This window comes from Podarcis pityusensis, assembly GCF_964106645.2.
Source record: "Podarcis pityusensis genome assembly, chromosome: 3".
Lineage (NCBI taxonomy): Eukaryota > Metazoa > Chordata > Lepidosauria > Squamata > Lacertidae > Podarcis > Podarcis pityusensis.
This window is the reverse complement of record NC_138026.1, coordinates 88,638,057-88,651,081: the sequence shown is the minus strand read 5'-3', so window position 1 is coordinate 88,651,081 and position 13,025 is coordinate 88,638,057. Positions and strand designations below refer to the sequence as shown.

The 13,025-nt window shown below is 41.2% G+C and overlaps 1 protein-coding gene across 5 annotated transcripts in view; it reads left to right on the top strand.

Annotated features, from left to right (window-relative positions):
• Positions 1–13,025, top strand: part of RBKS (ribokinase) — a 64,945-nt gene that overhangs the window by 3,430 nt on the left and 48,490 nt on the right. For 4 of the 5 annotated variants that reach the window (XR_013984537.1, XM_081000299.1, XM_081000297.1 and 1 more), the window contains one exon: positions 11,561–11,693. Coding sequence is in view for 4 of the 5 variants with exons in the window: in XM_081000299.1 (XP_080856425.1) it covers positions 11,561–11,693 (133 nt within the window). In the remaining variant the exon portion in view is untranslated. Of the gene's footprint in view, positions 1–11,395; positions 11,416–11,560; positions 11,694–13,025 lie in introns of those variants that run through there. The other variant, XM_081000300.1, reaches the window with a different exon arrangement.

The following is a 13,025-nucleotide window of genomic DNA, read 5'->3' as shown; positions in this document are numbered from 1 at the left end:
CCTGGGAGTACATTTCATTGAATTCAGTGGGACATATTTGTGAGAAGAGATGCATAGTATTGCACTATAAAAATGCTAAAAGGCCCTCATGAGACCTTGTTCTTTCATTTTGTATAAGAAGGCTAGCATGTTTTGTGTATACTGTGTTGAGGATTGATGATAAGCCTTTAAATGTTCGAATTTTAATTGTCTGTTGGTGGCATTGGCATTTTAATTGCTGTTAACAGTGGGAGAGACTATGTCAGGTCTATTTACACCTGACGCTCTAGAAAAGGGATGTTAAAGCTAGAATAGGAACCTGTGGCCCTCCAGATGTTGTTGGATTCCAGCTCTCATCCATTCCACCTGCTGGTCCAAAAACTCTGTCCCCCATTTTGCTCTAGAATTTAGGAAACTTTATGTGGAAATAGAGGATTGGGAATGGCTTACTACTGCCCTATCCTCCAGCATCCTGCCAGTAAGTTGACAAAACCTTCAGTCTTTAGCTCATTACATGAATCTACACACATATTGTCTTATTCCGGATCAACATATATGTTCATGCAACATTGCAGGAATGCTATAGAATGGCAATGAAGGGAACTTAGAGATGGCCAGTATTGGCTTAAGATCTGCGTAGCATTTCATGCAGTTGAGAGTTCCAGTACACAAGGCTAGTGAGAATGAGACACACTAAAAATAACTGAATTTAAAATGGAAAATTGCTGTAATAGATGAAATAAAATGCAGAGAGCTATGCTGAAACAATCAGAGCAATAATATTGCTTCCTTCTAATTTTTTTGAGAACAAGAAAAGTTGCAACCCTGAAACCAAGCACGTATGCTTGTTGTGGGCAAACAATATTTCAGTTCTTACCCTCTCATGGGGATTCATTTGCGTCTGGCTTGCTATTTTCACCACCCAAAAATAGGAATCGCATCCTGATTTCTAGTCCTATCTTGTACTCAGTTCTGTTAATAATAATTTTTAATAGGCTGATTGGCTGAGGAGGAACAATGAAAAATATATGCCTTAGATTTTAGGAAATGATAAAGGCAGCATCCATCTACCAAAGCTTAACACTGAGTAACAATAAACCATAATCATAAATACATTCAAAAGATAGGCAGAGCAATCCTATACTTTATTCTGCCGGAAATGGCTCTGCAAATGGAGGCATCTGCAAGTGTATTAGAAGAGTTCTGCTGGCGTATTTGTCATGCCACCAGCGTATTTGGCATTCCACCAGCATAGCATTTATTTGAAACATTTATATGCCATCTTGAAGAGTAAACTCTTCCAAAGAGGTTTCCAATAAAATTAATATATAGTACAATATACTCACATGTAAAATATCAGCAAACCAACAGCTGATAAAGCAAGCAACCCACAATTTACTAAAATATAATTGCAGCCAACAATTGGCAATTTACAACATAAAATCTTACTAATAAATAAATAAATAGCAATTAATAATGGTAGGTTTAAAAATGCAAGTTTCAAAATAAGGCAGGGTTGACTCCTTCCAGACCTCTACTTGCAAGGAGTTCCACAGGCAGGGCCTGTCACTCCTAAGGCTTGATCCCTGGTGGAAGAGAACATAGCCATCAGGGTTAGTAGCCACTGACAGCCTCAGCCTCCATGAATTTGTCTAAGCCTCTTTTAAAGCCATACACACATAAAAGCCATATGTAAAAGTGTATTTTAGCTTCTTATACCACACAGACCTATTGTGAAGTTCAATTATATGTGGTGGCACCTGGTTCCAAACATCACAGTTAGCAAATGGCTTAGTTCATGGGTAGGCAAACTAAGGCCCGGGGCCAGATCCAGCCAGATTGCCTTCTAAATCCAGCCTGCGGGCGGTCCAGGAATCAGCGTGTTTTTGCATGATTAGAATCTGTCCTTTTATTTAAAATGCATCTCTGGGTTATTTGTGGGGCCTGCCTGGTGTTTTTACATGAGTAGAATGTGTGCTTTTATTTAAAATGCATCTCTGGTTTATTTGTAGGGCATAGGAATTTGTTCATTCCCCCCCCCCAAAAAAACACACCAAAATATATTCTGCCCACCCACAAGGTCTGAGGGACAAGTGGACCGGCCCCCTGCTGAAAAAAATTGCTGACCCCTGGCTTAGTTTGTGGTAAACTCTGGCTTACTAGAATTCACAAACATGCAGTTTCCCTGAGAGGAGTTCACTGCTGCTTTGCTCCTACCCCAGTGGTTTTTTTTATTTCTCTGCCAAGCAAAGTTTGGCTTGGCATGTTGTCTGAACATAAGTTCTTGAGTTCTCTTCTTGCTAGCCATGAGCAGTCCCTGTAAGCAATGGTTTGTCTTACTGTGGCAGGCAAATAAGGACAGTTGCTGAAGGTATTTCTTTCCTGGGAAGCCCAAGATACTGAATAGGTTATTTTTCCTTCCAGGGTACCAACCCTGCTCTAAATGTGTGTGTGCAATTATCTTTTACTTCTGTCTGCTCTGTGCAACTCCTCCTTTGATGTGCAACCATGAACAGTATTGTTTTTAGAATGTTCTCTCTTGGCCTCATTATTTCTTTTTTCCTATTACAACAAGTTGTTTCCATTCCCTTCATAGATTTCCCAAAAACCAGTTTTCTAGATTTGTATCTCCCCAAGATTTGAAAAAACTGCTTTGGGTTCTTTGAGGAGAAAACTAATTTCCTTCCCTGCACAGCCCTTATCTCCGCCTGCATTCCTCCACTCCCCACTATCTGCCTAGACTTCTCCACCTTCCCTTTGTCTTTCTCTCCTCCTCTCCAGAATGCGTGCCTTCTTTCATGTTGGCGAATGTGCCTGGAGCCACCTTCCAGCTCTTTTTCTCCATCCAGCCTTAAACACATCTATAAACTCTCAACAAAACATTTGAGTTATCATTCTGTTTCATTGTTAGTTAGCCTGTAATTAAAGCTGTTCACCCGCGAAAGAGAAAATACATTATACAGATCTCTAAGCAGGCACTTGACTAAAAGCCCTAAACCTTTAAAATGTTTCACAGTGGCCAGTTGCATTTCTGATTTTCATTTTCTAAATGGTTTGTTGCCACAGAATATATTCATTGTAGTCACTGGGCATGTGACCCAGAGTCACTGAAGGTATTATCCAAGACACCAAGATGTGTGTCAGAAGCCTGGCAGTTGTGTTAGTTGTTCATTTGGGTTCCACTAAGTAAGTTCTACTTAGAGTAGATCCTTTGAAATTAAAGATCCCGAACTAGTCATGCCCATTAGTTTCAATGGTCTGGTTTATTCAAAAACCATGGTTTAGCATGGGGGGGGGGACTCCCAGGGAGGAGATTGTAGCTGTTTTGCTCATGCTTTAGTTCTCTCCAGGCTAACCATGCTCTATAACCAAGGTTTGTCCTATGGTTTTACAGCTCATGGTTTGTTGTTGAAATGTGCTTGATGTGTGGCAGGAATATAACAGATGGGACAAGGGGCAAAGTGGAGAGCTTAGAATCGTAGAAACAGAGAAGCAGAAATAACCTCAAAGGCTATCTAGTTTAACTCCATGCAACAGAAAATCTACTGTTGTGCAGCAAATGGCTTAGTTCATGGGTAGGCAAACTAAGGCCCAGGGCCAAATCTGGCCAGATTGCCTTCTCAATCCGGCCCACGGATGGTCCGAGAATCAGCATGTTTTTACATGGGTAGAACGTGTGCTTTTATTTAAAATGCATCTCTGGGTTATTTGTGGGGCATAGAAATTCATTCATTCCCACTCCCAAAAAAATAATAATCCGGCCCACCACATGGTCTGAGGGATGGTGGACTGGCCCATGGCTGAAAAAGGTTGCTGACCCCTGGTCTATAACTTCCAAGGCAATCCATTTCTTCCCCAAGCAGCTCATACCATGAACACATATTTCCTGAAGTCTAATCAAAATCCCCTTTATTGTATTTTGGGGCTATTGGTTCATGTACTGCCCTGTGGAGCAACAGAAAACAAATTTGCTCCATCATCCATGTGACAACCTTTCAAATATTTGAAGATGGCTGCTGTGTCACCTCTAAATGGTCTCTTCTGCTGTGTGCCCCACAACTTTCCTCATAGGTCTTGCCCTCCAGGACCCATGTCATCTTTGTTATGCTCCTCTGGACACGCTCCAGTTTGTTGGCAGCCTTCTTAAACTTTGGTACACAGAACCACAATCCCAGTAAAGATCAGCTAGATGCAGGATGGTAACAACTGAGGAGCAGGGACTGAGATTAGAGATGTTGGCCAGCCCTGAGAGGATGAATAATAAATTCTCAGATGGTGCAGATCCTGCAGATAGAAACAGCACAGGAGTGTGTAAGGACACATGGACATTTCCAGAAACTTGTGTGTCCTACAGTGATCCCTAGGCTAGTATGAACTGTTGGTGTGTGTTCGTCTGTTTGTATGTTTAAGCAGGCTACTTTAAATGTTTATTATATTTGAAGGCTGATTTATCCCAGCTGTCATTTCCACTTTACACAGTCTTCTCTGTTTTCCATAGAGGTGAGGTCGCTGTTTGTAGTGCTAACTATTTCCATGGCAGTAGACTGTGATGCCATCAGTGGAAGATTTAGGCATTCCTCTGAGTACTGGCAATTAAAAATTATGGATTGTGAGATAAGGCTTGCCTTTACCAAGCTCCATGGCATTATAGCCCACATGGGGCTTGGAAACCATTGCTTAATTCTTTGGGGCCTTAGCATGGGTAATGGAATAAGTGAATTGGAGTTGTTTGATCTTAGAACGAAAACAGTTATGTTTAAAATGAAATAAAATCAGCAACTCGAAAGCGTCTTCTGTGCCTGGGTGGAAAGAACACATATGAATTGCAGTCTGATGACTACAGTTTGTGCACTGAAATTCCCGGAGAAATTTCTATTGCTTTTCATCATTTGGGAGCATTTCAGTTTGCCTGTCACATGACACTGTTTTTAGCCAACTCCAAAGAAACATGCAATGAAAAACTAGCTTTAGCCCTTATTATTACCTGAAACTTAGAAGTTAGTTCCACTGCATTCAGTAGAGCTTACTTCCAGGTTAGTGTGCATATGATTGTGACCTTAACCTTTCTATCATGTGCATTTAAGAAATATGTTTGCCAGAGATCAGTAACCTTTTGATATTAGATAGTATGATTTCAAAACTGTGTCAACTGGCTTTGTTCCATTCCAGTCAAAGTTATTTGAGATTCAGGTATGCTGGATTAACAAATTTATGGACCACAGATCTGATCATAGCACAGGCTTCCTCCTGACATCTATGGATATATCCTCCTTTAAATTACATATTTTGGGTTATAGGCAGTGTTAATCAGAGTAGACCCATTGAAATTAATGGATATGACTAACTTAGGTCCATTCATTTCAGTAGATATCCTTTGAGTAAAGCTTAGTGTGTCTACTGCTACAGAAGCAGCCCATGAAATGGATCGGTTAAAAGTTGTTATGAAATAGGAGAAGGCTATACTGTGTAAACAATTTGGAAAACTATTCTGCTGGAATTGCACCAAATGTGTCCTTGTGCACAGAAAATTAAGATAAAAATTGGAAAAAGGGATTAGCAGCACTATGGAAAGTGTGTGGGGAGGGTAAATTTAAAAACTGTTTCTGTTTCTTAAAACAGAAATTGGATCATCACTGGATGTGGCTATTTTAGCAACAGTTTAACAAAAATGGAATCATTCCACTGGAATTTTAACAGTAATCAGGTCAGGCCCCTGAGCAGGGTTAAGGAAATTTTGAGTGATAATAAGGCCGCTAGTATTTGAATATCTTCAAATAAGAAAGAGTTCAGATGCAGAGTGGAATTGAGAGAGTTAAATACTGTTGAAGGATTAATTTGAGAGAAACCAAGAAATATGCTGTTTGAAATTTACCAAATTATACTGAGTAAGAGAGAAGACAGAAAATAGGATTACACTTGAAAATGGGAAGCAGTGATAGGAGAGGGGGTTCTAGAGGATATGGGGGAATATATGAACAATATGAATTGTATCAATGTCATTAATAAAAAACCCAAGTTATAGACTAGGTGATATTCAACTCTTTTAAAAGGGTATATGTGATACTGGTAACAGTAACCCTTGGAAGTGTTGAACAGAGTGGATGCTATCCACTGTTGGTGGACTTCCCAGAGGCAAAACATTTATTTCAAGAAATCATATTTAATATTAGCAGGATGTCTTTTATATGATGTTAGCAGCTAGGATGCTGCGTGTAAAATACTGGGGGAAAGGAAATTCCTCTAAAAGAGTGGTTCACTAAACTATGGGAATTTGCAGCTGTAAGTAAAATTAGATGGAATTTTAGGGTTAGACAAGAAAAGCAGAGGATTAATAGATTTGAACAAGAACGAGACCTGTTTAAGAATTTTAAGGATGACCAGGTATAACACTGTGAGCAGAGGGTTTCCCACGACTGGTAGAAAGTGGCATGAGAAGTGGTGCATGGCATCACGTTGGCATCAGTTGTCAGTCTAGTGCTAAAAATGAGTGCTGTGTGCCAGACTGCAGAAATCAGGCAGTGGCTGCAGACATGGCTAATATTTAATCCTGATGAGGGTTAAGAGGGCAAAAAATAATACAATCACTTCTGGGTGCTAGAATTCTGATGATGTAGTTTCTTCTTTGCCACCAGCACCCATTATCTGGACATAAATTGAATTTGTAAGTCTTGAACACTGAACGGATAATATAAGTGGCACCAGTTTCCAAGGAATCTGGGAAAGGAGGGAACTTGTAAAAATCCTGTTGTCAAAGCTAAAGTATGGCTGGCATCCTTGTCCTGCCCTTTTCAACTTTTATGTACAAGCTGCGAGAGGTTCTCTTCTCATGCCTTGTCACAAGTGTGCTCAGTTGCCCACATTGCTGAGATGTAGCCACCCTGAGCCTTTGTAGTTAAGTAGTGGCAGAAGAAGGGCATTTCTCCCAGTGATCTATCTCCTTGCATGATCATCCTACACGGATCCTCCATGGGAATGTGAAACTCGACTCACACGGGAGCCAGTTTGCCCTAGATCTTGTATTATATGGACTCTGTTCATTCTTACAGCTCAGTCCAAAGGTGGAATCAACAAGACTTGCAAAAATAAGATTCTTCATAGACAATATGTTGAGCTAGTCTCTTCTGTTAGCGACCTGGCTACTATTTGTCTCAAGCAAGCCCTCACTCTGGTTGTCATAACCAAAGTTGTGAGGAACCAGTGGCAAGACTTCAGGGACATCCTGTGATGATCTGAGAGCCCCTTACCCACACCACTGTAGGCTAGGACTATAGGCAGGGACTCCTCCAAATGCATTATACAGTGGTACCTCGGGTTAAGTACGTAATTCGTCCCAGAGGTCTGTTCTTAACCTGAAACTGTTCTTAACCTGAATCGCCACTTTAGCCAATGGGGCCTTCTGCTGCCGCCGCGCCGCTGGAGCACGATTTCTGTTCTCATCCTGAAGCAAAGTTCTTAACCCGAGGTACTATTTTTGGGTTAGCAGAGTCTGTAACCTGAAGCGTATTTAACCCGAGGTACCACTGTACCTTCTTGATATGAGATAATTTTTTACAAATTACAGTATCATGAGTAAATCTGACTTCCTCCCTCTCTCCCTTATTTGGTGTTTTTTTTCAAACTTACTTGGACTTTGGAGGTTGAGAGACATGCTTTGGATCCCCTGCAAAGTTTTCACTCCATCTCTCCATATTTTAAGATATTCACAAACTGAACATTGTGCTGTGTTGTCAACACCCTTATAACATTTTTTGTTGCCAGGAACAAAGTCCTGTGTAAACATCTTCTGCTATGTGGCATTTAGCATGCCTCCTTGCCAGTTCTTTTGCCCGTTTCCTTGGTTATTAAGTATTTTCTTCAAAGCAATGCATTTAAGACTTCTGCTCAAAACTCATGATGTGTGACAAACCCAGTACACCAAGGTTTATAAGCAGATCACTCACCGTTGAAGATTTCTCTTTAAATTCCTTTTATTTAATATGCTTCTGTATACTTTCTATACATGTGCGCAGGGGAGGAAGTCCTATTGAACAGACATGCTTAAAATTGCAGTGTAAAGTGACAGGTTGTTGAGCTCAGCCCCAGTGCACAATTTAATATGTTGCTCTGTGGTAGCAGCAGCAGCTATGGCAGTTGCTCTCAGACCCCTTATCTGAATGGTCTTCCCCAGCCGTAGGTAGTAGGGTTTCACCCTTTGTATCAATTTTTATTCCTGTATGTGTTAATTGCTGCATGAACAGTGCTACAAATAAATGAGTCACTGCTCCACTTTCCTGAATGAAACAAAAATAGAATGGGGGAAGGAGGTCAAATCAGATTTTTCCAGGGGATTTTGCTTTGCGTTCACAATTCTCTCATGATGTAACATAAGTAAGGACCAATGAAGAGAGGCTATAGATGAGAATTACCGCATTGTTCGCTCTATAAGACGCACCAGACCATAAGACGCACCTAGTTTTTGAAGGAGGAAAACAAGAAAAAAAATATTCTGAATCTCAGAAGCCAGAACAGCAAGAGGGATTGCTGCGTAGTGAAAGCAGCAATCCCTCTTTCTGTTCTGGCTTCTGGGATAGCTGCGCAGCCTGCATTCGCTCCATAAGACGCACACACATTTCCCTTTACTTTTTAGGAGGGGAAAAAGTGAGTCTTATAGAGCAAAAAATACGGTAATTCAGTCGTATTGTGGGATTTCTGATAGTCTTTGGCAAGGCAGTAATTTTGACCACTGAATACAAACGATCTCAATCCATCTCTATGTTAATGTTTGAAAAAATACTTACATGGGACCTTTTCTGTTACTTATTTTAAGAAGTGCTTGGAGTTCCCCAGTAAAAACCTACTTGAGTTTTGAGATCTATGGGGAGGCCTGGCTTATGGTACCCTCATGAGTATGAGCTGGAGTGAGTAGCAGGGTCTTCTCAGTGGCAGCACCTCATTTTTTGAACTCCTGCCCAGTATAGATATAGCTGTCCTCTTCTTTATATTCATCAAGGTAGCAGCTAGTGACCTACCTATTTTTGCAGGTTTTTAGAGCATAGTGAGAGTAGCCCTGTTGGATTAACTGAGTGTGATATGTGTTTTAACTTTTTTATGTTGAATTTTACAAATGTTAGCAGCTCCAGGATCTGTATGAGGAAAAGCGGGTATAAGAGGGGAAAATATTTTTGTGCCACCTACCCTTCATCAAGTCAGGTTCCTGGGTGGTGTACAGCATATATTGTGTCAAATTTCTGAAATTGAAAGATGGCAGCTCACACACCAGGTGACCATAGAATAATAATAATAATAATAATAAATTTTATTTATATCCCGCCCTCCCCAGCCGAAGCTGGGCTCAGGGCGGCTAACAACAATCAAAATAATCCAACATTCTAAAAACATTCATTATAAAATTAATTAAAATCAAATTAAAATCAAATTGATGGCAACCATTAAGCAAAATTCTGTGCAGATTGCCAGAGGAGGGGGTCAGGCTGCGCCCTGACCAAAGGCCTGGTGGAACAACTCTGTCTTGCAGGCCCTGCGGAAAGATGTCAGGTCCCGCAGGGCCCTAGTCTCTTGTGACAGAGCGTTCCACCAGATTGGAGCCGCGGCCGAGAAAGCCCTGGCTCTAGTTGAGGCTGGGAGTTCCCAATATGGCACCCTTAGACACCCTGATACCTGCAGATACCTGTCAGTTTCTTTTTTTAAAAAACAAGACTTTTGTAGGGGGAGTTGGTTGTTTGGGGATGTGTTCTTTTCTTTTATGGTTGATCCCTGATACAGTGGGGGATCCCTGATATAAGCAGAATGCATTCCTGTCTATCATTCCATCAGTCCCTCAAGAAGAACCTTTCAGAGAGGCTGTGTCTCAAAGCACCATCAGCAGTGACATGGTGCCAGAAAAAGAAGAGGTAGTGCAAAATAGCTATTATATTAACAAAGGTCAAGATTAATCGGTAACATGCACAATTAAACTGGGAAGAAAATTGGGGGAAGAGTTGATTTAATTTAATTCTGATTACATTACAGAGTGTGCTGTATACAATGGAATGGAAATTATGTTAACTCATCTGTAGACTATTTCAGTGGTGTGCACATATCCATTTTGCTTGCAGTGTATGTAATTCTAACCATGCTTACATCAGAAATAATTCCCACTGAGCACAATGAGAATTATTCCTTGATAAGTCTGCGTAAGGTGGCAGTCTGAATGTTTATGTCAGTTATGAATTACCGTAGAAAATGTTGTAGGCAACAATTGTGAACATCCTAACAAAGTTGTTTGGGTTTAGTTTGTAACGTTAGCTGTTTCTGCGTATGTGTGCTTTTGGTCTATTATGCAGTTTTGTGGCAATGTTAGTAAGTGTAGAATTCCGATGCTTCCTTAATCGTACAGATTACTCATCATTGTCAATTCAAAGCAGCGGTCTGAAATGCCTTTTAAGCTAGTCTGATGAAAAGCAAAATCTAATAATTGCTTCTCATTGCAGAAATCTGTGACAAGATAATAGCATTACATTTTAACAATACTTCTATTTTATTAATAGCTGTATCGGTAAAAGTGAACCTTCCATAACTGCGTATAGATGAGTGTTTGGGAGTATGTTTAATATGCAAGGTGGAAATGTGTTTGAGGAAGAATTGTTCTTTCTGATGATTGCTATGTGTGTGTGTGTGTGTGTGTGTGAGAGAGAGAGAGAGAGAGAGAGAGAATTACATAGAATTTGCTGAGTGGTTTTCATCAGATTCCTGGCATAATTGTGCAATTGCATTTTTTGTAAAAAAAAAAATCTAGTTAGGTTTTAATTTTTTTATAGCATATGTTATCATTAGCAAAGGTAACTGTCTCATCCTCTTCTATTAAGCCATGGATGGGGATATTGTGGCCCTCCAAATGTTGGCTTCCGACTCCCAATGACCAAGGGTGATGAAAATGGTAATCCAGCAACAGTGGGGGAGCACCAGCTTCCCTAGCCCTATGCAAAGCTGTTGACCCGGGAACTTTAAAGCTTTATTTTGGACCTTGTGGTTCTTGGTACCACCTTCTGCTGTGACACATCTGTTAACAACAAAGTTCAATGCATCTGTTGTGAGGCCTGTTTTTCTTCGCGATAGTTATAGTGGTGGAGAAGATTTGAATGGAGAGGCTTATAGTGAAAGAGACTGCATTTACCTATACAGTGGTACCTCGGGTTAAGTACTTAATTCGTTCCGGAGGTCCGTTCTTAACCTGAAACTGTTCTTAACCTGAAGCACCACTTTAGCTAATGGGGTCTCCCGCTGCTGCTGCTGCTGCGCCGCCAGAGCACGATTTCTGTTCTCATCCTGAAGCAAAGTTCTTAACCTGAGGTACTATTTCTGGGTTAGCGGAGTCTGTAACCTGAAGCGTCTGTAACCTGAAGCGTCTGTAACCTGAAGCGTCTGTATCCAGAGGTACCACTGTACTGGATTACTATTGTAAGTACTTTTGGATGTATCCCAATAGCTTTGATTCCCCTATTACATTATGTATATGCCCAATTAGTATGAGGTTTGTAATTCTTATGATTTCAGTTGTTAATTCACTCAAACCCCATATTATATTTCTTTCTTTAACTGCCAGCCTTACCACACGCCTGCCAAAAGCTGGAGAAACCATACACGGTCACAGGTTTTTCTCTGGATTTGGAGGGAAAGGGGCCAACCAGTGTGTCCAAGCTGCTCGACTTGGGGCGAAAACCTCCATGATATGCATGGTAAGCATCTTCTGGGTTCACACCTGCCCCAAATATACATACGGTCGTAAGTGTATTTTTAAAAAGCAACAGTGAAAAACAAATGAAGAACGGAGGGTTCAAGTCAGCTTTCTAGCAGTGCACCTTAAGCTAGCTCCTCAGAAGCCTGGTTAGAAAGCATGGTCTTTATTGCTTTTCTTAAAAACCACAGTGGGGCAAGTGGGGCATATTTTCCTCAGGAGGGGACTTAATACAATGGGTACCCCCACTGCAAAAAGCTCTGTTTGTCAGGCTTCAGGGAATCCGACCCCCCCCCCCCCAGTAGGCTGCCAGGAATAGACAAAACAGGGAGAGTTCTTACCAATGTCTTTTATTCAATATTCACAGAGAGGCTTAGAAATGGTGCCTCTTAGAGTAATGGCATTGCTCCAACTAATCCCCATCCCCCTTCTCTCCTCAATCGTCAACAGCACCACCCACTTTACGGTGGCCGCTTAGGGACATTTGCCAACGAGCCCTTTGCTCTCATATTTTCAATGCTCACTTGGTTCTGGAAGAAGTGGGGTCTGGATTGCTTTCTAGTGATAACGTGACAGCCAGCTGCTCCGACTGTTTTCCCCTCCTCCTCTCCCGTTATTTCCCAACTCTGCCCTTCCTCTACCTCTGAGTTGTGACTTTCCTCAAACCACTGTTGTAAATCTATACTGTCTTCCTCTTCTCTGGAAGGTTCAGGAGGGGGAGGCGGTCTCCACCATTCCTCCAGTCCCTGACACTGTTTTGTAGTAGCAGTATTCTTACTTGAGATGCTGGTGGCACTGTTTATAGCTCTGCTCAAGGGAGATATAGGAGTGGATAGTCTTTAAGGTTTCCCAGATGCAGACCATTTGATATGGGAATAGGCTGTAGCTCAGTGGGTATAGCATACAGAAGGTCCCAAGTTCACTTCCTAGCATCGCCAGGTAGGGCTGGGAGAGACCCCCTGGCTGACTTTCTGGAGTGCTGCTGCCAGTTACTATTTTTATTTTATTCTTTATTTAATTCCTATGCCGCCCTACACCTGAAGGTCTCAGGGCGGTTCACATAAAATATCAAATACATAAAATCATATCAAATACATAAAATCATATCAAATACATAAAATCAGTTATTGTCAACAATGCTGAGCTAGATGAGCCTATGGTCTGACTTGGAATAAAACAGTTTCCTATGTTCTTATATTCCTATTTTCCAAATGTCATTGGAATCAGCCCAACTCCCATCAGTCCTGACCATCAGTCCCAGACAGCATGTCCAATGATCAGGGATGATGAGAGCTGTAGTCTTAACATTCGGACGCAAGCGCTCCACTCCTCT